At 50.7% G+C, this 25,305-nt stretch overlaps 1 protein-coding gene across 1 annotated transcript in view; it reads left to right on the top strand.

Moving 5' to 3' along the window:
* The window catches only part of CSMD1 (CUB and Sushi multiple domains 1), a gene marked incomplete at its 5' end in the record, with an annotated part of 650,642 nt that overhangs the window by 149,872 nt on the left and 475,465 nt on the right, over positions 1-25,305 (top strand). The window contains one exon of the mRNA XM_014528690.1: positions 22,659-22,853. Within this exon, the coding sequence (XP_014384176.1) occupies positions 22,659-22,853 (195 nt within the window). The remainder of the gene's footprint in view (positions 1-22,658; positions 22,854-25,305) is intronic.

The following is a 25,305-nucleotide window of genomic DNA, read 5'->3' as shown; positions in this document are numbered from 1 at the left end:
GACACAGCCTCGCTCACCTCACCTGCGCCCTGGGAGACTGGGTGGAAGCAGACGAGGCTGAGGCCGAGCTGGGTTCCCATGAAGAATCCGCGGTGCAGATTCGGCCTGGAGCTAGAAGGGTCCTCGGAAGGAGGGGCCTGACACTCGGGGGGCCCGGGGGGCTGGGGTGCGGCCAGCTGTGGTGTGTGGTGAGCACCGGGGGGAGGAGGAAGGAGCGCGCCATGGAGGGGGGCAGCCTAGAGTCCGGTCACACTCCCCTGGAGGCTGAGGGGTGACAGGTTGTGGGTTGAACCCAGGCCTGAGTGCAGAGCTGGCACCTGGGAGGGTGCGGGCAGGTGGGCGCCCCCCGGTGCCGCGGGGACGGGCGGGCTTGTCCTGGAAGGTTCTGGGCTTCAGCCTCCGGGTGGAGGGGTGACCAGGAGACCCAGCCTGGCTGTGAACGTGGGCACAAGCCCGCCCCCCTCCGGGCTTCCTGGTCCCCGTCTGAGGTGGCCCCGGGGACAGGGCCGTGCTGGGCAGGGCGTCCTCCTTGGACCCCCCTCTGGGAACCTGTGGGAACGGGAGGGGCTATTGCAATAACACGGGAGGCCGTGCGCCCGTCGCAGGCGGGGTTGTGGGTGAAGGAGCCGGGACAGGGTCCAGGGGTGGAGAGCGTCCTTTACAGCCCTGGTCACCTGCCCGGAAGGTGCCCGAGCCGGGCTCCTGGGCCGGAGACGAGGAGGAATGGGAGTCACTGAGGAGCCACGGCCCCTCACACGTGGGAGCAGTGCCGGCTCCTGGCTCCTGGGAAACGGAGGACAGCTTCGTCCTCTTGGCTTCATTTACTCCAAGTTTTCATTCGGAGACAATTACAGATTCGCAGGCAGGTGTGAGCACCAGGCAGGGAGTCCCATCGCCTCACCTGGGGACACCTTGCAGCGCGAGAGCGTAAAGGCAGGCAGGGGGGACCCTCCGGGTAGAGACCATCCCTGCCACGGCCACCGCCAGGCCGGCCCAGCCCCTCGGCTCCAGGAACCCCAGGCCCCGCTCCGGTCCAGGACTCTGGCATTTCCAGGCGCTGTTCTGAGATTTGGGGACGATGGTGAAGTGATGCGCTGGCATCGCGGGGCGAGCATGTCATGGTGGCTTTCCTCGCTCCGGACACTCCTCCTGCCACCCTCCTGCTGCTGCTGGAATGGTAGTCCGCTTTTTCTTTATAATAGCATATTGAGGCTACAAAGAATGACTTGGATAAAAATTACATGAAAAAGAAAGTGGAAGCCCAGCCGGCTTGGCTCAGTGGTTGAGTATCCACCTATGACCCAGGAGGTCAGGGTTCGATTCCCAGTCAGGGGCACATGCCTGGGTTGTGGGCTCGATCCCCAGTAGGAGGCGTGCAGGAGGCAGCCGATCCATGATTCTCTCTCATCATTGATGTTTCTATCGCTCTCTCCCTCTCCCTTCCTCTGAAATCCGTAGAAGTGTTTTTTAAAATATCTTTTAAGAAAGGAGGAACATTCCGGCAAATTGCTGGAGGCTCATCCTTACGTGACCTCTCTCAGCTTCACTGAGGAGCTGGGGCCAAAGTCCTAGTCCCTCCCCTCGAAGGAAGGTAGGGAGAAAGACAGGAGTCCGTCATGCGGGCTTGCTGGAAGCTGTCCACAATGATGTGGTAAAAATAATCATTTAAAGGTAAAAATTCGTTTAAGACTTGGAGACTTAAACAGTATAAATCTCGCATTGATTAAGTTATCGATTTTGATTTATGGTGTTGTTAGTCTCCCATGGAGTTTGCTCTACTTTTTTATAAACGTCAGTAATTTTTGTCTGTGTTCATGTTCAAGGTTTTCTAATTTCTGGCTTTTTTGCTTTCATCTATTTGCTGTTGTAGTTGGGGGTCACTAGTCCACGGTGTAAAGCAGTGATTCCCAAAGTGGGCGCTACCGCCCCCCGGTGGGCGCTGCAGCGATCCAGGGGGGCGGTGATGGCCACAGGTGCATTTGGGGGCGATGAGTACCTGCTATTAAAATTTTAAAAAAAATTAATTTCCAGGGGCTGAGTAATATTTTTTCTGGAAAGGGGGCGGTAGGCCAAATAAGTTTGGGAACCACTGGTGTAAAGCTAAGGATCTGAGGGAGAACATCTCCAACACAGTTTTCAAAAATCTTCTCTCTTCATCACTTGTTTTCTTTGCTCTTAGGAAAAATAGAGGAGTCGTAAGCAAAACCATAAAACACAAAGCACACTTATAGTAACGAAGAGACCAATCGTGGTCACCATTTTTCACTTATCAATGCATTGGATTTGCTAATTTTTAAAGAGTGTTTTTGCTTCTCTGTTCATAAGCAAAATGGTCTGTTATTTTGTGGGGGTTTTTGTTCGTTTCTATTAATTTTGTTGGTAATGTCTTTGACATGTTTTATTATCAAAATTATGTTAGCCTCTTAAGACTGATTGAGAAATACGTGCCTTTGCTGTTTCCTAAAATGTTTTGGATAAGATTGGAGTTATTTTATTCTTAACTATTGGACAGAATTTGTCAGTGAAACCATAGGGGCCTATCATTTTCTTTGTAGAAAGGTTTTCTTAAAACCAGAATTAAATGTCTGCCATGGATATACATCTACTCAGATTTCTCTTTCATCCTTTGTCAGCTTTAGTAGGTTGTACTCTCCTAAGATTTTGTTCATTTCATATAACTTGTCATGGAAAAATGTGTTCCCAGTACTTCCTCACTCTCTTTAATGTTATGTTGTGTTTTACTGGCTTAATGTGTTAGCTCTCTCTTCTATTGCTAATGTTGTCAATTCATGTTAATTCTTTATTCCTGGTCAGTCTAGCTAATATCACCAATTTTTTATCTCCCCCTAAAACCACATTTAGCTTTGCTGACTTTATCGTTTGCCTTTTTAAAAATTATTTTATTTATGAAGTTATATTTATTATTTTCTCCTTATATTGGCTTTAATGTTTTCCCTTTAACTTTCTGATGCAGAATCTTAGATAGTTGATTTTATGATAAAGCATTTAAAGCTACACATTGCCCTCTACACATTACGTTAGCTGAATTCCAGAACTTTTTATATATTTTAATTTTATAATAATTTGATTTTTTGTCATTGTTTCTTTGATCTAGTGTACATTTAGACCATACACTTTATAACTTATGATCTATCCATTCGTCCATTTATTTATTTATTTATTTACAAAAAAAAACCTTTATATATTTTAATTTTATAATAATTTGATTTTTTGTAATTGTTTCTTTGATCTATTGTACATTTAGACCATACACTTTATAATTTACTTATCGATCTATTCATTCGTCCATTTATTTATTTACTTATTTATTTATTTTTTTTACCGAAAAACCTACCCAAACTGTACATATTTACTGTATATAATTTGATGAGCTTGGACATCTGTATCCGCCATGAAACCATGGCCACCAAGGTAATGCCGATATTCACCGCCCCTGAGCGTTTCCCTGTGCCCCTGGTGTTGTGGCTGAACAGCTGTGTGACAGGAGGCGTCCGGATCCTTCAGGGGCCAGGACAGTGCTGTTAGCTGCAGGCACGGTGCTGCCGGGCTGGAGTCTGTTCTGGTGAACATTCCACTTGTCCGTAAGCAGTGTGTGCTCTTCCGCTGATGGATGCAGTGATTTGTGAGGGCAGGTTAGTGATTGTACAGGTTGGTTAGGTCACTACCACCCTGGTTTGCTGTTCTGAACGTTCGTGTCCATCTCAGCCCTTGTGCCTGCGTCACAGCTCGGCAGCTGAGCCCACAGTGAGTGTGAGTCACTCACACGGTTCCTGTGAGCTCTGAGCACAGGGCCGGCTTTCCTGGTCGTCAGGGCGGCCACAGGGAGTGTGAGTCACTCACACGGTTCCTGTGAGCTCTGAGCGCAGGGCCGGCTTTCCTGGTCGTCACGGCGGGGCAGGGACGTGGTTGAGTAGAGCTTGTCATCTTGACCTGGGGCGGGGACACTACTTCCTGATGGCTCCCTCTGTGGTGCCCTATTGAGCAGACGCGCCCATGGCTCCCTGCCAGAGGGACCCCCCCCCCCGGGCGGCTTCAGGGTCATCTTCACAGGGTGTCTGAGTTCCCCAGAGGGAGGGGTCTGAGCGAGCAAGAGCATGTCCATATTCAGAATTCCTGCGACCCCCGGTGGCTGCACAAGGCCACACCTCTGCAGTGTGGGAGGGACCACACGGGATCTGCAGGCGGCCACCCCGTCTCCCGGCATCTCCGTCCAGTGTTGTCAGGTACCCAGTGAGGGATGTGGTAACTTACTTTCAACGTGCACTGCCTCATAGCCCAATGCCATGCGTTTGATATGGAAATGAGTCGTGTTTTATCTCCTATGACAGGAAGGCAGCGGCAGGAAGTGGCACCTCGTGTACTGTAGACCAAGCGTGTCAAACTCGCGGCCGGCAGGCCACATGCCTGGTTTATGTGGCCTGTGTTAGCCTGTGAGTTTGACATGGTTGTGTAGACCTTAATACGGACACAGTGACACTGGAAACGGTAGCGCGTGACTCCAGGAAGGGCCCGGGGGTTACGGCATCGTTCACGTGCCTAGGACTTCGCGGCTTTGTCTCCTTTAGAAACGTGTGTGAGAAGAAACCAGGTTATGTCATTTTCTTTGGTTGCGGATGACACGTTTAAAGGCCAGAGAGCTTATGGCACTCCAAGTCCTGCCATTACCAGATCGCAGAGCTAGAATATGGGCTCAGGTCTCGGACAGGCACCCAAACATACTCTATGTCATACAGTCAAACAGCGAGAGGAATGAGAAAGGAGAATGACTATACGCCACTGTATTTAAATGGTTTCCCAACAGAACGGAAGTTGGCTAATTGGCGATACTGGTGCACCATTTTCATAAAATAGCAATAACTATTTGTATCTTTTTTTCCCTTTGTTGGCATTATGTTAGATAAGGATGAATATCATTGGACACCAGGGACATAATAAAACAGCTATAAACTAGCCCGGCCAGTGTGTCTCAGTGGTTGAGCATCAGCCTATGAACCAGGAGGTCAGGGTTCGATTCCTGGTCAGGGCACATGCCCGGTTGTGGGCCCAATCCCCAGTAGGGGGCGTGCGGGAGGCAGGCAATCTATGATTCTCATCATTGCTGTTTCTGTCTCTCTCCCCCTCTCCTTTCCTTTCTGAAATCAATGAAAACATACTTAAAAATAAAAGTTATAAACTACATTTGTCAGATGGAGTGCCTCCGGCCCTCCCCAAAGGTTCTACATTCAGAATCCGAAGGCGTTTCTCTTCTGGATTATGTCAGGAGTTAGAGCTACGTCTGTGTTTTGAACAAATAAATGAAAGGATAGATCAATGTTCCAAAGTTGTCGATTCAGGGCGGAAAGAACAGGTTATTGAACAGAGAGCCTCGTGTCTGCTGCAGGAGCCACATCCCTGCACGAGGGCTTGGCTCTCACCTGTCAGAAGCCACCCTGAGACAGGTGCGAGCTTCAGGTCTGAATGTGCCATTGCCCGCCTCCAGGGGGCAGGCCGAGGCGCTCCGGCCTTCTCCCAGGACCGCCCTGACCTGGAAGCCAGTGGAGTCGCCTGGGTGGCGGTGCCGGCCTCTCTCTGGAGATGCCCCTCTGCCCCCAGTGGGACTCCTTTGTACATGAAGGGCCGCTTGGCAATAACAGCTGCTGTGATCACCGGGGACATGAAAGCTGCCTTTGCCCTCTGCCAGGGACCTGGGGCAGACTGAGGGCCACCCCGTCTGATGGGTTGTGTCTTACTTTCACGATGGTTTAAGCAGCTGGGCTTTTTCTGACAGATGTGCAGAAAGCCCGTTAGAATTAGAGCATGCGGGAGAAACCGGGCGGTTTGGGCCCCATGAGGGAGAGCGGGCTCCGAAGGGAGGGGTGATGCTCATCCTGTGAGACTCACGGGGGGCAGGGGGGACTAACGGGTGGCTGGGGGCACTATGAGCAGCAGGAACAGTGATACGCGCTGTGCTTGGAGGTTTATTATGAAAAAGTGTTTACTTCGTCCACTTCGTTAACCAGCACGTTGCATGTTACGGTCTGCACGCAGCTCACGTGTTTAAAAGGCACCCAATCCTGCTGGTGGCTGTGAATCCACCAGATACCTGTTCACGGAGGTGCTCTGGGCCCAGCGATGCCGGTGGGAACCGGTCCAGGGCCCTGGCGAGCCGCCTGGCCTCTGCGTCAGCCAGATCTTGTTTCAGGGGGTCCGGCGCTCACAAGTCTGACTCTGTCCTGACCGGCTGCACCCCTATAAGCGAGACCCTTAACTACCAGAACCTTGGCTTCTCGACAGTGACGTCACAGCTTATGGTGAATGAAACACACGAGGATGCACGGAGCGTTCAGACCGTTTGCCGAGGTCACTTACTCGCACGTGGCCTGTCGTGGAGGCGGGAGTGGCCCCCAGATGTCGTGAGTGGGGCCCTGCTCAGGGCCGCAGGCTAGTGTGTGGGTCCTGCTGTTACTCCACAGGCCGCCCCTCACGCCAGCCCCCGGCCCTGTGAGCGTCCGGGCTTCACGGAGCTGCGGTGGCGCTTGGTCCTGTGGGCACCTGGGCACACCTGCCTTCGCCGCCGTGATTCATGGGAGGGTGCTTGTCTAATGCAGAGTCCGGGGGAGGGACGGCTACCCAAGCGGACGCTCATTCTCCCTGCTCTTCAGTGTGCGTGTCCATTTCCTTTTCAGTTCTCGCTAAGAGTCCATCCCCTCTCCTTAGAAACGGCCCTGGAACTCCCAGGGAAGGGCTGGTTCCCCTCGGAGATCTGTGTCCATAGCACACACGCTCCCGGGCAGGCCGCTGCGTTCTTTTAGGTAAGAGCCTCCGTGGGAAGAGCAGGTCTTTGCAGGACACGGACTTGGACTTGAATTTGAGGTCGACTCCCGTTCCACGTGACGTGGTGGTTGCTTTCGAACATCTTGTCCTCCGGTGGCTGTCTTAGTCCGTTGGTGCTGCTGTAACAGTATCAGGAGCGGCGCTTCGCTGGTATTTATGACTGTTACCAGGAACCCCCAGGTGGGCTCGGGCTGCCCGTCTCTGTGTCCATTCACACAGGCGGGGTTGCATCCTATAAGGTTGAGAAGGCCATCCCACCAAGAAGACAGGTGCTTACAGGCATCAACTCCTGCCTTCCAGCAGGTGCAGGGGATGAGACTCTGAAGGGGAAGGGGCTGGGGTGGGGCTGGGAACGTAATGCAGCTACGTGCAGGCCTGGGGTCTGCAGACGTCAGCTATTGTCCTCAGGCATCAGGAGATGAGATGGTGTTGACGAGATGATGGCGATGTGATGATGTGGATGAGATGATGGTGAGGAGATGATGTGGATGAGATGATGTTTTGACTCCTGGTGGGTCGGCCTGACCCTGCGTATCGGTTCTGCTTGCTGGATTCATAGCTGTGTCACCTCCTCAATCGCTTTGCACAGGCCTTCCAAAGGAAACTTAAGAAAAACTTAACCCCCTATTCACATGTAAGAAACTTAATCCCCTATTCACATAAGTACATGTGCTCTAAGATTTTAAATAATATGATTACATTTTAGTTAAAGTCAGGTGCTCTGTCTATCAGGTTATAGGTCCCCCTTGCACAGGCCTTCCAAAGGAAACTTAAGAAAAACTTAAGCCCCTATTCACATAAGTACATGTACTCTAAGATTTTAAATAATATGATTACATTTCAGATAAAGTCAGGTGCTCTGTCTATCAGGTTATAGGTCCGCCCCATCATGAACAAATTCATTTCCATAGTCTGCCTCCCGGGTGCCTGCATGGCCAGGTCTGGGTGAGGGTTCTCTCCGGTGTGGACAAGCCACTTTCTTGTTGTGTCTTCAAGTGGTAAAGAGAGAGATTTCTCGTAGGGACTGTTTATAAGGGCCTAGTCCCCTCCGCAGGACTCCATCCTCATGACCTAGCCACCTCCCCAGCTCCCCATACAATGTTATCCACCGATTTTACTTCACAATATGAATAGATACATACATGCATGCATGCATGCATGCACACATACATGCATGCACACATACAGACATGCATACATACATACATACATGCATGCTTCACAATATGAATAGATACATACATGCATGCATGCACACATACATGCATACTTACATACATGCATGCATACATAAAACCCCAAAAGCAAAACAGAAATCTCTGAATGGGGCATGGCCTCCCCTTACCCTGGTCATGATGCTGCCTGCACTGAACTGATAGAAAGAGAAGCCAGGCCTTTAACTGCATGAGCTTCTTTTCATCGTTCACAAGAAATCCATTGTGTTATCAGCGCTGTGCAAAGTCAGGGTGGGGTGGAATCTCTTCATGGCCACCCAAAGGGTAGAGAAAGCAAGTGCCTCCCTGTACCAACTCGGCCAGTTCGCTGTGAGGAAGCCTGCCAGGCTTTCCCCAAGAGAGAGTATTTAATTAAAGTAAAACACGCCCACAGCATCTTCAGGTCCGGCCCCAGACTGGCCGCTGGCTCCATTGCCTCGATGGGCTCGAGGACAGTTTGATGACAGTCGGCCTGTCGGGAAGACAACTCACAGGCTCGGCCCCTCCTCGGGCGCCCGCGTTCTGTTTGGAGCCAGTGTTAAAGTAGACATCGCCCCGCCGAACAGAGCTCGGCCCCAGACTGGCCGCTGGCTCCATTGCCTCGATGGCCTCGACAGTTTGATGATAGTCGGCCTGTCGGGAAGACTGAACTCGCAGGCTTGGCCCCTCCTCGGGCGTCCGCGTTCTGTTTGGAGCCAGCATTGAAATAAACATCGCCCTGCCAAACAGAGTGGCTGATGCATAAACCACTAAAGCGCCGCAGTGGCTTTAACCAGGGACTGGGCACTGCCGGCTCACATCCCGCCTACCTGCTCACGGGACGGCACTTAACCAGCTCCCACACGTCACTCCCCGAACCACGTCTGTCACCGGCAGCGTCTCACCGTGAGGGAGCGTGTCCCGTGGCGGCGGCCTCGCCTTCTGTGGGCTCTGGGCCGTCCCCCTTGCTCAGGTTCAGGGCCGCATGGAAATGGCCTGGGCCCCCACACTGTCCGAACGTGAGCGGACCTCACCTGCAGGCGTGTGCGGGGTGTGCTCTGAGCGATCTGGCCCCAGCAATGAGACCGGACGTGTGGCCCAGTGACAGTGTGGACACCCCCTTCTGGGGGAAACAAATGTAGGCGTTCACGTTGCGCCCCCGCGAGCCAGCAAACACGAACCGTTTAAGAGTGTTATCTCCTGGCAGGAAGTATTGCAACTTCTTTTTCTAAAGTATAGGTAGGAAGGAATTCCCCTGAAATATGGAAAAACTAAAAGTACTCTATCTCACATGTAAGATTCTATGTTAAAAATTATTACCCAACTCTCTCATTATGACAGTTAGATATAGGTTGTTAATTTATGGCTCAATTACATAATGAACTGAAATGTGTAGGAAAACAACGAAGAGAATAAAGTGAAGGTAACGTGCAAACTGAGGGTGGAGAATAGGAAACTGAACTGCCCTTGGAAACGTGTAAGCTGGTTTTAAAGTCGTTATAGCCTTTTCCATGTCAGTTATTTGAATGCTGCTGTTTTTGGCAGACAGTCACTTATTACAGACTCATTTTCCCTCCTCCCTCCCGGTGGGTAGCATTTCTGGAAATAGCACTATCTTTTTCCGACTGAGAGACAGGAGAGGCATCGAGGAGCCTGGAGACACAGGCGGGGTGACGGCGGCCAGGGAGCCACGTGGCACGGAAGGTCGTCGGCAAGGACGCGCTATATTAGGAGTCAGGTGCCGTCAGAGTGGCAAGCGCACAGCCGGGCTCAATTAGGTGCATGACTGGGGCTCCCGGGGGACAGGCTGGGGGCTCGGGGAGGGTCACAGCCCTGGGGCAGAGAAGGAAGAGCACACTCGAGAGTCAGGAGGCACAAGCATTAGACTTGGTGACAGGAAATGAAGACGTGGGAGCTCGGACACACCCCGTCCTGTTGGCCGGGTGCCCCCATGATCCGCAGCCCAAATACAGATACCCCTGAAATACGGACAAGCTAGACATGCTGTACTTCACGTACACGACTCCATGTTGAAAATTAATACCCACCTCCTCTTTAGGACAGAGTTAGACATGGGTTATTAATTCATGGTTCAGTTACATAAACTGAAATGTGTAGGGAAATAATGAAGAGAATAAAGTGAAGGGAAAATGCAGCTGACGGAGGGTTGAGAATATGAAACTGAATTGCCCTTGGAAACGTGTGCACGGATTTTAAACTCACTGTACATTTTGGGGCTGTTTGCTTTGTGTTGAGCTGTTGACTTTGGTTGACGGTGGGCACCCATGTATACACAGTAATAATCGTGGGAACTCAAATTAACTGTTAGAGACTAGTTACTGTTCAGAATCAGGCGTCGCTGAGGGCACCTCTGGCGATGATGGACATCATGGTGGCGCTCCTGGCAGGGCTGATGGGCTTTTACTCGGGAGAATGCTCACCTAGGCCCTGCCCTGAGCAGACGCGACCCTGAGCGCCCGCCCAGATCCCCAGACATTCCTCCTGGGAGAGGGTGTCACCTACTGTGTGCAGCTGGACACCTCGGCGAGCTTTCTGGATGTCACTGGCTCATCACTAAGATGAGGTGGCGGCTTAAACTGCAGATTGTCTTCTTTGACCGATTTGCATAGAGAGGGAGGGCTGGCTGCTGAGCGAGGAGTGGTGCGGGCTGCTGGGGGCGCTGGGTTGTCACCGCTGGAGGCCCTGGCTTGGTCCTCACCAGGGAAGCCACTGCGCATGTGGGAGATGTCCCAGTAAATGCGGCTCAGAGTGCGCCAGATCGCTCCTAGCGTTTACTTGCCTCAGGATGCAAAGTTAGGGAGCTGATGTCTCATCCATCTTCCCGTCTTCCTAAGCAGGTGGAGAGCTTGCGTGAGGAGTGAAAACAAAGCAGGTGTGCTCAATAGGCTGTGCATTCTCCCACCTGGCCAGGATGGAGTGCAAGGTGGGCGTGGCCTGGATGGAGAGCACAGGGTGGGTGGGACCTGGGTGGAGCACAAGGTGGGCGTGGCCTGGGTGGAACACGGGGTGGGTGTGGCCTGGGTAGAGAGCAGGGAGGGCGTGGTGCACTATGTGGCTGAAGGCAGTGTCCCACAGGCTGAATAGAGTCTTATTAGGAAACTAGTGGCCCAGTGCATGAATTCGTGCACATTGAAAGGAAATTAATTAGAAGAAATATTTCAATATCGCTATTCGCCCTTTCTCTGGTAATTGTCAGCAACACAGCAGTAAATATCAACATGAAGCAGGTTATTATTGTAGATCACGCAGGGAGAACAAAGGGTAAAATATTTAACTGCAGCCGTGTCTGACTATATTCTGTGCAGTGACAAAACCTGAAGTCACTTTCAAGGTCCACCATTTCTTACTTCTTTTCAGTTGGGTTAAGTTTCTAAACTTTCTAAATCTCCATTTTCTGGCTAATGAGAAGAAAATAGGATTCCACCGAGTCTCCTATCTACCTACTCCAGGACTTCTTTGAGGATCAAATGAGATGAGGCTTGGGAAAACACTTCACAGACATTTGGTTAAAGTGTAAATGTTTGCACCTGGCTATAAAGGAAGTCGTGTTCCTGGGCTGAAGAAACTCCAAGGAGGCTAGTCACTAGTGAGAGGAAGCTGGGCGTTGCTACATGACATCATTACCTGGTGCCCACAGCAACCGTTTCCAGACTGGTCTGGGCTGTGGGCTGCATTTTGCTCCATGGGGTCCCGGCAGCGTTGGCTGTGATTTGGTGGGGTGTAGCTCTGGGGTGGTGGCGGGGCCTGTGTCCCACTTGGGGGACGCCGAGTACTGGTTTGTTGGCGCCAGGTCTGTGGTGCCATTTCTTTGAAAATGGCCAGTGTGGATCATGGCAGCTCCTGCATTGAGCATCTGCCCCCTGGTGGTCAGTGTGTGTCATAGCGACTGGTCAGATGGTTGAAGGGACACTTAGCATATTAGCCTTTTATATATATAGATGTGATCTTTCTAATACAGGCATCAGGGGACCAGCAAATTATAGGCATGGGCAGATGGTACCTCTCTTCATTTACTTTTTAGCTAAGTGTGTTTGGGGGTTTCTTTTTGGCTCTGCTCATTCCTCAGTACTTTTATGTTTAATAAAATTTCAAAGCCTCATCCTTTGCTATTATTAAAACCGGGGTATCTGCATGGGCTGAGTCACTATAATTAACCCCTCATGCTGGGGGCTCGCAAAGACACATGTTTATTTCTTACGGTCCGGAGGGGGGCAGTCCAGGGGGAGGGGCGGCAGAGGCCGGTTCTGGTGGGGTCCCCTTCCACACGGGACTGTGAGGGCCGTGTGTGCTCATGGGGGGAGCACCGACGGGGAGCAAGCCCTCTCCTGACCCTTGCGAGGGCACTGACCCCCTTCAGGAGGCTCCCTGCTCAGATCTCATCTCATCCTAATCCCCTCCCCATGGCCCAACCTCCTAACACGGTCATGCTGGGGAGTGGGCTTTCAACATGCGAGTGTTGGAAGGACCCAAACATTCATGTCATAACGGTCGTCCGTAAACCAGAGAATATCTAGGCCTGTTTCTCCATCATATTGTTGGACTTAAAATAGCCCCCTGCCCCCAAAGAAGAAACAATAACAATTTTATATGTTTGTTTGTTTTAGTTGATTTTTAGACAGAGAGGAAGGGAGAGGGAGTGTGAGAGAAACATTAATGATGAGAGAGAATCATGGACGCACTGCCTCCTGCACGCCCCCTACTGGGACCAAGTTCGAAAACCCAGGCATGTGCTCTGACTGGGAATCAAACCGGTGACCTCTGGGTGCACGGGACAGGGCCCAACCCACTGGGAAACACTGGCCAGTTGCACATTTTAGAGTGAAAGAATGCTGTCTCATTTTCTTCCAAGTACATACCTTGGGAGGTAAAGAATCCAAATTTAAATTTCTGAAGGAGAGCAGATAGGCACTGGGTGACTAGGAAGAGCCGCCCGCCTTGATGATTGGTCCTGGGAACGAAGGGCCAGGGTCACCTCAGGTCCCTGAGAAAACAGGACCTGCTGGGGACACTCAGAACCGTGAGGAACAGCAGGGCAAGGAGGCCACTCTGCACTGACCGTTTCACACCCATAAAACAGACGGAGTGCTTCCACACGTCTCACAAATCGAGCTAATTCCCCAGTTCAGTGAGAGGTGCGCTATAAAAGTCGATTAGCTTCACTCCAGGTGGGGACTCAACGAGTCGCCGTTCCACATTTCACCAATTACCGATATTCTCCAAGGGGACACATGACATTTGGAGTTATCAACTCCTGTGTAATTCCAGTCACTTTATTTGACCTGTAAGCGATTTTTTGCTCAAATAATTTGCATCAGTAAATGTTAGTAGCTATGAAACCTATTTGAGTATTAGAACTAATGAAGACTACCTTCTATCAGTTTGTTTTAGAAAAAACCCACAAAGGTGATGTCAGTACTTTAGCTGTTCAGAACCCCCATGACTGGGCTGCATATACACATTCTTTTTCTTCCTACACAGATTCATATCTATGCGTAATTGTTATTTTGTGGTGTTATCATAACACGGTCTTTATTCTAAACCCTTAAACTATAAATATCAGAATTAAGCATCATGTACATTTATTTAATGGGCTATGGGAAGGATTTTCAGTGTAGCAACATGCTATCCTTGGCATGCCCTCTCCCCGCTTCTCTGCTTGGAGTTTGCAAAGGAATTGTGGGCCTGATCATTCTGGAACCTCTTTCAACTCACTGTGGCGGCATTGTTCTCGCAACAGCTGCACTGGGATTACCCTAGTGAGTCAAAACAAGCTGTGTCTCCTTCTGTGGAGTTAGTGTGGTAGGAAAGGAAGAGGCAAATTGTCACACCAAAAATCTATATATCTAAAAGGCTAACATGCCAAGTGTCCCCTCGGGAGTTCGACCGGGAGAACGGAGTTCACTTGCTTGCTATGACGTGTGCTGACCGCTAGGGGTGGCGTGGAACATGGTGGGCGACCAGCGGTGGTGGCGGGGTGCTGAGGAGGCAGGGAGGTGGGGAACCTGATGGGCCCTGCTTGCTGGCCAGGCCGAGGGACCCTACCCGTGTGCGGGTTTGGTGCACTGGGCCTCTAGTCTACATATAAAGAGTGTGATCTGTCCCACCTGGTGGGGGAAAGAGAGCTGAGAAAACTCTGCCTACAAGAGCCAAACAGTCACGGCTGAGAACTGCTGTGCAAGCGACGCCCCCTTTTCAGACCAAGAAATGACCTGGGATGGGGAGGTCTCATTTCCTGCCTGGACGGGGCTCCTGTGATCCTGTTAGCGTTGGGCTCTGCTCCTGGGGGAACTGCAGTTTGAAGTGGTTTTCAGTTGAGCAGTTCCTCCCGACCCTTAGCCTCGCCAGGGAATTTTGTTCACTGTCCTCGAATCAGGTGTGTGATGCAGTGCCCAGTGTTAGAGCCTGTAATGGACACAAACAGGCTTTTGGACAAATGCCTTTACAAAAAGGGTAAATAATCGCATGCAATGCATACTCCATCCGGACTGACAGCCCTGGGAACCTGAGCCGTGCGTCCCGGCTGAGCTCAGCACTTTCTGTTCAGAGGCCCCGTTCTGTAAATCTGCGCTCTTCCTGTCTTAGGTGTGTGGAGGCCTCAGTCACGGCTTTCTTTATAAAGTCACTTGTCTTCGTGTAAAGCGGCCCCCAAAGCGGTGAAACTATTTTATAATTTGGAGTAATGACATAAACTCATTGAACTGTATAAGGGACACATCATATTTACATACACGATTCACCTAACAGTCACGTAGGCAGACTTAGTAAACGATTAGAGGCCTCCCCAGCACCCTCGGGTCAGAGGTCAGAGCTCCGAGCCCCTGAACTTCCTTCAGGACGGAGTGGGCGGGGTCACAGGAGCCTGCTGGTTCCCAGCAGCCAGGAGCTGTCCTCTCCCAGGGACTCAGGAACCTGCGCCCCCAGCCCCAGGCAGCAGGAAGGGAGTGAGGAGAGGAGGGAGGGAAGGTCTCCAGCTGGCCCCACAGGCAGGCAGGAGCCTGGGGAGGTGCTGGTCGGTGAGAGAAACTCATGGCCCCCAACTCCCCCGCAGGCTCAGTGAGTCCCCTGGCAGGAAAAAAAAAAGAAGAAAAAAGAGTTTTAGACAAAAGCAATTTATATTAAAAATTAAGTATGGCTATATAGAGAAGTTAAAAAAGAAAAGAGATTTATCATACCTTTCCTACTTATAACTAATTAGAATTACCCACAAATGATTTCATGCCTAATATGAGGGGATGTGGTATGTCACTTGATAGAATACATTGCATAATTTTACAATTCGTTTATTCGTAATATACGCGATGTACATACTACATTTTATATAATGTAGAGCGCATTTTTTCTCAGAAAAGGCCTCTGAAATTGGACTTGCTATGATAAAACACAGTTGCTTTAGAAAATTTAATTCTTTGTCTTTATAATTTAAATGAACAACATGCAGAAAGCACTGTCCCAGGGGGAGTAGGTCCTGCTATCCTCCCTGTCTTTCCTTTTTTCTTTTTTAGAGAAGGGAGAGAGAGAGAGAAACATCCAGGATGAGAGAGAAGCATGGACCGGCTGCCTCCTGCCGGCCCCCACCCAGGATCCAGCCTGCAGCCCAGGCCTGTGCTCCGACTGGGAATGGAGCTGTGACTCCTGGGTCATGGGTCTGTGCTGGTCACTGAGCCACACCGGCTGGGCCAGTGCGGCCTTTAATGCGTGGAGCTGGGTTCCCTTTCTCTAAGTACCCTGGAGACTCGCAGAGGGATTCCGTGTGAACCAGCAACCCGAGGCCTAAGGAGTTAGAGCTGCAGCTGCGGCTTTCCACCTGCATGTTCCTAAAGCGCCGTCCTCTCTGAGCCCGTCCCTGACCTTCCAGGTGGCATCTGCACAGCAGGGCCCCACGTGTCCCTCCCAGAGGGGGCAGACGGGGGGGAGGGTGTGCGGGAACCGACTGAGCCCGCTGAGAAACCCTCCCCGCTGGGCTGGACCCGCTGTCAGCCTGTCCTGCACCCACTGGCCAGGACGCCAGGCAGCCGAGAATAAGCTCTCAGCATCTGAAATCTGACTTGCACCGCGTTCCTGAAAACCACACACTCAGATTTCTCTAATCCCTCCCGAGGGTCACGGGGGTGGGGGGACACAGGGCAAACACCCTGGACCAGCCCGGCTCTGGCGCCTGTGCCAGGAGGGGGTTCCGAGTTTCATGTCCTTACGCCAGGAGGCGCCTGAGGAGGTGTCATTGGCTGTCCCCCCGCGGGGACAAGGCTGTGCTCCTGCAGTGAAACCCCAACTTCTGGGCGCCCACCTGGTGCCATTAGCACCGAATGTTAATGCTGCATTAGCTTAGCATCCTGTGTCCCCTTCTCCTGCAGAGAGATTGGGTGGGACGTCCAGCCATCGTGTGAGCAGGTGGGTTAAGGGTTCGGGGCCCGGTTAAGGTTAAAACACCTGGTGGTGGCCACGTGCACTTGCCAAGTCAGAGCGTCGGGGAGGGACTTGCGTGAGCGTGATGAGAACAGCAGCCTTCGTTCAAGTTCCAGCCTGGGCGCCCGGAGGGACGTGGCTCTGAGGTCGAGGGAGCCTGTCAGGACCAGCCGACTCCCGGGCGCAGATCCCCGTGCCCAGGGGAGAGTTCCCTTCCAGAAGCATCCAGGGCAGGGGAAGCCTTCTTCCTGCCGAGGGCCATGTGGACATTCATAACATCATTCGCAGCCACACACAGTTATGCACTTAAAGATCAGCCTGCCCTATGGGGTCAGACACTTAACTGACTCACCCCTCATGCCTCGGCAGAGCCGGACCCCATGACTTCACGGCCCGCGGGCCGGACGTTCCCCACGCTTGTTCTATTACATGAGTGCAAATTACTTCCAGGAAGGATTAGCAGTGGTTCTCAACCTTCTGGCCCTTTAATACAGTTCCTCATGTTGTGACCCAACCATAAAATTATTTCCGTTGCTACTCCATAACTCTAATGTTGCTACTGTTATGAATCGTCATGTAAATATCTGATATGCAGGATGGTCTCAGGCGACCCCTGTGAAAGGGTCGTTCGACCGCCAAAGGGGTCGCGACCCACAGGTTGAGAACCGCTGGCTTAGAGGGAGTTAAGAGGAGAGTTCAAGTCAACTCAGTATTTGCTGAACACTGATGTGTGCTGGGTTCTCTGGAGACATGGAGACTCACCGTCTTCAGGGAAAAGGGTTAAGAATGACTCACAGGGAAATGGGCAGAAATGACAGTTGGGTGGGATTTATTTATTGTGAATGAGTTTTCCAGCCACTGGAGGCTCACGTGTTAGGGAAGCTTATGTGTCTCAGATGCCAACCTCCACATAGACCTGGAGACACGTTCATCTGTTTTTCACAACGTACGGTATTTTGATAATTTTTGAAACAAACGTGCTAATGCTTTTGTAATATTATGTGCATGCTTATTTTTTGCAACTGAAAATAAGTATTTTAGTGTATCCTCAGCTATTTCTATTTGCTTGATGGCATTGCACACCTTAAAATTTTATTTATTTTTTCTAGACATAATTGGTTGAAAGTAGAAATCTTCATTTCCTGTCATACATTTATCTTTCCACTACCAACCACTGACTTTAAACTTTATAAGTCAATTTTCAGTCACTTCCCCATTTGCTAACTTATTTTGCTTTTTATAAACTTCAGTTCATTCTCAGCCTCTGAGGCCTATTTGCGTGTTTAATCTAAGGTGGAAAAAAATGTGACTTAACGTTATAAGTTGATTTATTGTTTCCAAAATGTCATTTTGTCCCCCTGTGTGTTTTTAAACGTGTTGTTTTTCCCATTCCTGCCAATCTATGGGCCACACAAATCTTAGCTATTGTGCACATCGGGCACTGGATGGACTCGTTGTGCTTTTGTTGCTAATGACCATTCAGTTGATTTGTATTTGGCAAGTCCCTGCTCAGGGTTAGAGGTTACCTGGATGTTACAGGGACACAAATGAGATAGATGCGCCCGCTGTTAGAGACACACAGGGGGCCTCTAACCCCTGGGGATTGCTACAAAGACCCAACTTCCTTCTCCACAGTTAGCTTTTGTCCGGCATATTGCTCCACATAGTCTTGCTGCAGTTGTTCTAGAATACTCTTTTTTAAACCCCTGCTTTTTTAAATAGTAGGGGCCCGGGAGGGTGCGGAAGAGACTCAGGTCCAGATCTTTCCCTCCATTCCAGTCAATTCAAAGTCACGCCGTTCAAACCGTAGGCGCTGGGTGGGTGTTTCCAGATCCTGGAACAATTGTCCAGACGTGAAGGGAAAGGCAACCCTGGGACAAGTACAAAAAGGAGCCCGGCCCGTGTGGCCCTGTGGCTGAGCATCGACCTATGAACAGGAGGTCACAGTTCCATTCCCACTCAGGGCACATGCCCGGTTGTGGGCTCCATCCCCAGTCGGGGGGTGCAGGAGGCAGCCAATACATGACTCTCTCATCACTGATGTTTCTCTCTCTCTCCCTCTCCCTTCCTCTCTGAAATCAATAAATATATATAAGAACAAAAAGGAGACCGTTTGCTGGCCCTGGCCCAGGAGGCCGGGGGTGGTTTGCGGAGGAGGAGGGGAGGCAGAGGTGCCCAGACCTGGAGTTGGCGTGGCTGCGTGGCTGCGCGGCTGTGGGCTGAGACGGCTCACGGCCATGGATGCTGCTGCCGGTGACCTGCCCCTGCCCCGGAAAGGGGTTCTGTCGCATCAGCCACGACTCACACCTCCATGTAACCATGGTCCAGGGACACCCTCTGTGACGTAGCTACCTTCTCCGCAGGCAACCGTTCATTTTAACGTTGACGTCGTTTCCTGGGAAAGTAGCTCTCCCGCTCGAGGCTAAGGAACAGGAGGACTAACGCTGCCTTCTGCATTTCCCAGTCGTCTCTCTTCCCGGATGTGACACTGAAGTCTGCTCAGGGTTGTAAGACGTGACTGTTTTCTTTCCAAGAGGCCCAGGCTAGTCGGGGAGACCCTGGTTTTCAGGAGTGATATGGTTTTCTGTTTTTGTTTGTTTGTGAAGTTAGTACAATTCTGCACTTGCTGGCGACATTGCGCGGGCGAGCCTCACGGGTGGTCTGTCCTTCCCTCTGGTTGAAATGCATGGAACTGGCTGAGATAAGCCAGTGGCGTTGGCCCACGTACCCCCATACCTTGTTCACGGCTCATCGTGTTTCTGTGTAGTGACCGTGGCTCTGTGCTGAGATGATGTGAGAAAGCCCCTCCTTCCACGTTCAGGAGAAACGTGGTGGGAACGCTCTGCAGAGAAAGGCCCCGTGTTTCCCGGGTCTGAGAGCAGCGGCGTGTGGTGTCCGTCGCGGGCTGTGAGGCCGTTCACAGGTTTGTACTGACGACCCCTGACTTGGGGAACATGGATGTGGACCCTGCATAGAGATGCCCGTCTCCCGATGAGGGTGCCCTGACGGCTGATGGAGAGAATAAAGGCCCCGAGAGAAGGGAAGGGCTTGTTGATTCTACGTGTTCCCGGGCAAGGACGGAAAGCCCAACGGCGTTCATCCTCCATCTCCCTCCTGCTCATGTAAGAAACGAACTGCCTGGCCTCTCAACCATGAGGCCCGAAGGCCCTGCTGAGCCCTACACTCCAGGGCTCCTCCCGGCAGAGCCGAAAGCCTCCTCCCCGAGAGGACCCAGCGGGCAGATGCCGACGCACTTGAAGGTGCTGTCAACAACCTTTTTAAAGACCCGCGGACTTAGAAGTAGTGACTGTGATATCGAACAAAGAACTTCCTTTTTATAAGAGAAGCAAAGATGATTGCAGAATAGGGACGGCCGGCCCTTTTCATCTCGCACACACAGACTGATGACTAGAATCCCGCCCGCGGCACGCCAGAACATGTATTATAGTTTTTTGCCGATCTGACAAAAAAAGAAAAAAGAAAAATCAGTTTTATTTTGATTCAATCACACCAGACGGCTATTGTGTGGGCTGTTTTCATCTTTTACTTGACGGTCAAAGGGAGAGGGGTCAGTGCCCCTGACTGGATAGCCAGGTGCTGCATGCTTTAAAACGTCTTGTCACACAACGGTTGAAAATCTCTTCTAGACCAAAATTAACTATTTCTTACTGTGTCTCAAACTTTTTTTTTTTTTTTACTGTTTTTGGAAACTTATTTTTTTTAACTGGAATTGCACACACTTTGCTATGTAAATAGTGATTTTATAAACATATCAATTATATTAAGTATCTAAAAGGTAGTATTTTTTCTAAGTGTTTCTACATAGCTAACTTTGTTCATATTTAATGTTATAATAAAATAACTTTAGGAATACTGACATTCCCTTTCATTCACTGATCAAGATCTATTTCTTGACGTATAAAAGAACAAAACAAATAATTTCACTCTATTATACATATATTAGAGGCCTGATGCACGAAATTCATGCAACAGCAGGCCTTCCTTCTCCCGGCTGCCGGTGCCAGCTTCTCTCTGGCACCCGTGACCCAGGCTTCCCTCACAGCCCCGGCTTCGTCCGGAAGGTCGTCCAGAAGGATGTCCGGTCTAATTTGCGTATTATGCATTTATTATTATTATAGATTTATATGGTTATTTTTATACATGTACTCAAAGGCATATAATTTTTATTCATTTAAAACCAGTATTTGTTTTAACCATTCCCTAACAATTTGCATCTTTCATTTGCTTATATGTACAAGTTTCATGTTAGTACAGTGGGGCCTTGACTTACGAGTTTAATTCGTTCCATGACGGAGCTCATAACTCAAATTACTCGTATGTCAAATCAAGAAGTGAACGAGTGAGACACGTGATGCTGGGCTGATGTTGTGGCGTTCACTGTGACGTTCGCTGCGCCAACTAGCGGTGAGGTATCTGAAGCTGGCTCGTAACCCGAATTTTAGCTCGCAACTCAAAGCAAAAAATCGGCCGAGGGACGGCTCGTATCTCGAAAAACTCGTTAGTCGGAACACTCGTAAGTCAAGGCCCCACTGTACATATATTCCCAAAGGACTCATGTTTTCAATATATCCTTAAGTAATAAAAGCCAAATAGACCATATCATGTAGACTAGTCAAGAATTAGATTAATAGAATAGTGTAAGAAAATTATGATGAAACTAGAGGCCTGGTGCAGGACATTTGTGCACTAGGGGCCGGGGGGGGGGGGGTCCCTCAGCTCGGCCTGTGTCCTCGCACAGTCCAGGACCCCTCGGGGGATGTCTGCCTGCCAGCTTAGGCCTGATCCCCGTGGGCAGTCAGACATCCCCCAAGGGGTCCTTAGTGCTGCCTCAGAGGTGGGAGAGGCTCCCGCAACCACCGCTGCACTCGCCAGCTGGGAGCCCAGCTTCTGGCTGAGCAGTGCTCCCCCTGTGGGAGCACATTGACCACCAGGGGGCAGCTCATGTGTTGACCTGGTGGTCAGTGCACATCTTAGTGACCAGTCATTCCGCCGTCCGGTCAATTTGCATATTAGCCTTTTATTATATAGGATATCAACCTATCCTCTGTACCCATGCAAAAAAAAAATGGATTCAGATATGAAATAATTGGCTCTGGCTGGGTAGCTCGGTTGGTTAGAGTGTCGTCTCCACAAGCCAGACTTGGGGTTCACGCTCCGGTCAGAGCGCATACAAGGAGCAACCAGTGGAGGCATACATCAGTGGAACAACAAACCAGTGTTTCTCTCTCTCTCCCCCTCTCTCTCTGAAATCAGTAAATAATATTTTAAAAGAAGATAAAATACTGTACTTTTACTCGCTTAGAAATACTTTTACTTGGAAACCATTCCTTTTAAACAGTAGGACCCTGGTTTATTGAGCGCTGCAGGAGCGCAGGTGCCTGACGGATGGCAGGCTGACTTACAGCGCGAGGGCAGAGACAGCAGCCAACCACGGCGACTGCCTCTAGTCAGCGCCCGGGCGTACCCATGAGGTTGGAGACGTTGCTCTCTGGTGCGACGGCTTCATCTCGAGGAGGTCTCGTGGCAGCTGCATGAGGCAGAGAACCCCCCACACACAGAGGGAGCCGGGCAGGAAGGGACAGCGTCAGGCGCTGGACCGAGATGCAAGCGAGTGCAGTACTTGCGTTGTGAAAGCCGTGGTTACCACTCTGTGGTGAGTCAGACACTGTATCCATGCACAGACCCTCACAGCTGGCTGGAATACAGTAATGGAACGATTCTATTAAACTCTGATAGATTAACGAATGATCTTTAGTTTTTTAAGTTGCTTGTCCAGCAGACATTGATTAAGCATTGATTAGTGGTGTGTACCAGGCAGTGCTGGTCATGGAGTACATGTGGCATGAATATTCATGTATGCTGATTGCTTTGTCAGAACCCCAGTCCCACTGTGCCTGTAGGAGAGGGTAGAACCTCACGATTAGGAAAGTGGTCTAGAAACGTTTAAGACGGACCCTCTCCTCCCTCCTAACAAAACGCAGTCATGTGTAGGTAAACACGATCTCTACAGAAGAACTAGGTGGCGGGTGGGAAACATGCATGCATGTCCCTGGTCACAGTCAGGCCAGATGGGAGCACTGCTGGCTGCTGTGCTCACTGTCATCTTCAAGGAGGAGCATGTTTTGAGCGACAGACAGACCTGAATCCAGGGCGGTCCCTCACTGTCCTTTCCTCTCTCCTCCCCAGTGCTGCCCAGCCACACGTGCGGGAACCCCGGGGACATCCTGAAGGGGGTGCTGCACGGGTCCAGGTTCAACATCGGAGACAAGATCCGCTATAGCTGCCTGGCCGGCTACGTCCTGGAGGGCCACGCGACGCTCACCTGCATCGTCAGCCCCGGGAGCGGCGCCACCTGGGACTTCCCGGCCCCCTTCTGCAGAGGTAGGTCCCCTACGCCAGGGGCTGGCCTTGTCCGTTTCCGCTGATGACGGGGGACTCACCTGCCGGCCCCTCCCCAGGTCATCCATTCTGTTCCCCAAAGTCGTGTTCCGTTACCAAGAAACCGTGTGTAAAGTCAGGAACACATGTAGTGATGTTAATTAAATCCCCGGATCTGCCTTCATCCTTATTCTCAGACCCTCTCAACCTCTGCACTGTTTATCACCGCTCAAGACTGCATTTTCTGAGCTTTAATACACGCCTTTATGTCCACCGTGATGTGGTCTTTCCTTTTAAAAAAATTATTTTTATTGATTTCAGAGAAAAAGGGAGAGGGAGAGAGAGAGAAACATCAGTGATGAGAGAGAATCATGGATCGGCTGCCTCCTGCATGCTCCTTACTGGGGATCAAGCCCACAACCTGGGTCTGTGCCCCAACCAGGGATTGAACTGTGACCTCCTGGTTCATAGGTTGACACTCAACCACTGCGCCACACTGGCCGGGCAATACATCCTTTTTTATATTTTTCTCATTAAAAATGACAAATAGCCCTGATAATTAAAGGTAAGGCCTCTTTCAACACTCAGACTTGAAATAAAGGCTCACAGAGGAGAGTCCTGTCACCCAAGTGCCCACCAGCAGGACTGGCCGTGCGGGGAGAGTCACTGCCGTGAGCCCGAGACGCTTGGCTGTGTCTACGATGTTAGTGTCACTGATCCAGGCACCCTCGGGAAGAGCAGGCTTTGGTTCGTAGCCTTTGACTTGACTTAGAAAAACTCACCTGACGGTTTCAAAGATAGAAACATCACTAACGTTGGTCAAGGTCTTGATGGAAGGCCTGGGGACGCGCTACCTGCTTGCTTAAATCATATCTTCTAGTTCTCACGGGGTTTATGATGAAATAATAAACACTGACACTCATTTCTCAGAGAAAGAAACACGATATTAACATTTGAAGGTTCCAGAGGTCATGTGAATTAAGGCCCAAATCCATGTCTGACTTGTTAATGCTTTCTGTTTTTCAGTTAGGGTTGACATTCAATATGTTATTCTGTACTAGTTTCAGGGGGACAGCATGGTGGGTAGACAATCATGTACCTTACACGGTGGTTCCCTGCTCCCCCACCTCCTACCCCACATACAAGAACACACTCAGAACCGGAAACCGTGAAGCTCCTGGAAGGAAACATGGGCGGTGAAATCTGGAGCATTTCTCACAGCAGTAGTTTCTCTGCGCTGTCTCCTCGGGCAAGGGAAACAAATAAAATAAACCAACGGGACTACATCAAACTCAGAAGTGTTTGCACAGCAAAGGAAACATCAACACAATGAAAAGACAGCCCTTCTCTCAGAACAGTGGTTCTCAACCTTGGCTGCACATGAGAATCACCTGGGGATCTTTTTAAAATCCCGATTTCTGGGCCTCATCCTCCAGAAATTCTGTTTCTTTGTTATGGGGTGGGGCCACAACATTATTAACAAAGAAACAGAATTTCCGGAGGATGAGGCCCAGAAATCAGGATTTTAAAAAGATTCCCATTTTTTTGGTTCAATTCCAGTCAAGGGCATGTACTTTGGTTGCAGGCACATCCCCAGTAGGAGGTGTGCAGGAGGCATCTGATGTTTCTCTCTCATCGATGTTTCTAACTATCTCTCTCCCTTCCTCTCTATTAAAAAAAAATCAATAAAATATATTTAAAAAAATAAAATAATAAATGATGGCCATGAAACCTAAGGATGACCAGGGGACAGTTGAGGGCGCAAAGAGGCTGAGAAAGGAGAGAGAGAACAGTGAGATCAGAGGCCTCTAGGTCCTGTGGGGCCAGAGGGTGGTTGGAGTGCAGGTGTTCAACCACGTGACCTGGAAATACAGAGCGTGAAGGTGGGAGCACGGGGCATCAGGAGGGCAGCTCTGGGCGGTACCCACTTCCTGGTAGAGAGAGGATCAAGGGCGATGGTGAGAATGGGTGGCTGAGCGGGAGCGGGTTGTTGGAAGAGGGGGCAGGGAACGAACTGAGACCAACATTCAAAGGATCAGCAAGAACCGAGATGAGTGTGGACTCGGAGAGCCTGACAGGGAGCCTTCCTGCGGCCTGGAGCTGACCAGGGCTCGGTGGAGGACTCAAGGAGGAAGGGGTGAGGTTCCGAGGAGCAGAGGTGACCAGCTGGGAGGGTTTAGGGAGAAAGAGCAAACGTATCCTGGAAGCGGGTACATGGGCGTATGGTCCAGCTCCAGGCCCCGGGCCACCTGGGCCATGGAAGCAGAATGTTGACCGCTTGGGAGGACTTCCCGGTCCCAGCTCTCCAGGAGATGTGGGGTTTCCACGGGGAAAGGGCAGGGGATACCGCGGATGTGGTTGTGATGTGGGATGTGCTGCTCATGGTTGACCTTGAGTGTCAGGGACCTCGTGGAGGGTTTCAGGAGCTCGGGAGGGGGAGGGGTCCATCTGAGAT

Source organism: Myotis brandtii, unplaced genomic scaffold, assembly GCF_000412655.1.
Source record: "Myotis brandtii unplaced genomic scaffold, ASM41265v1 scaffold646, whole genome shotgun sequence".
NCBI classification, from domain to species: Eukaryota; Metazoa; Chordata; class Mammalia; order Chiroptera; family Vespertilionidae; genus Myotis; species Myotis brandtii.
This window is presented reverse-complemented; position numbering and strand designations above follow the sequence as displayed.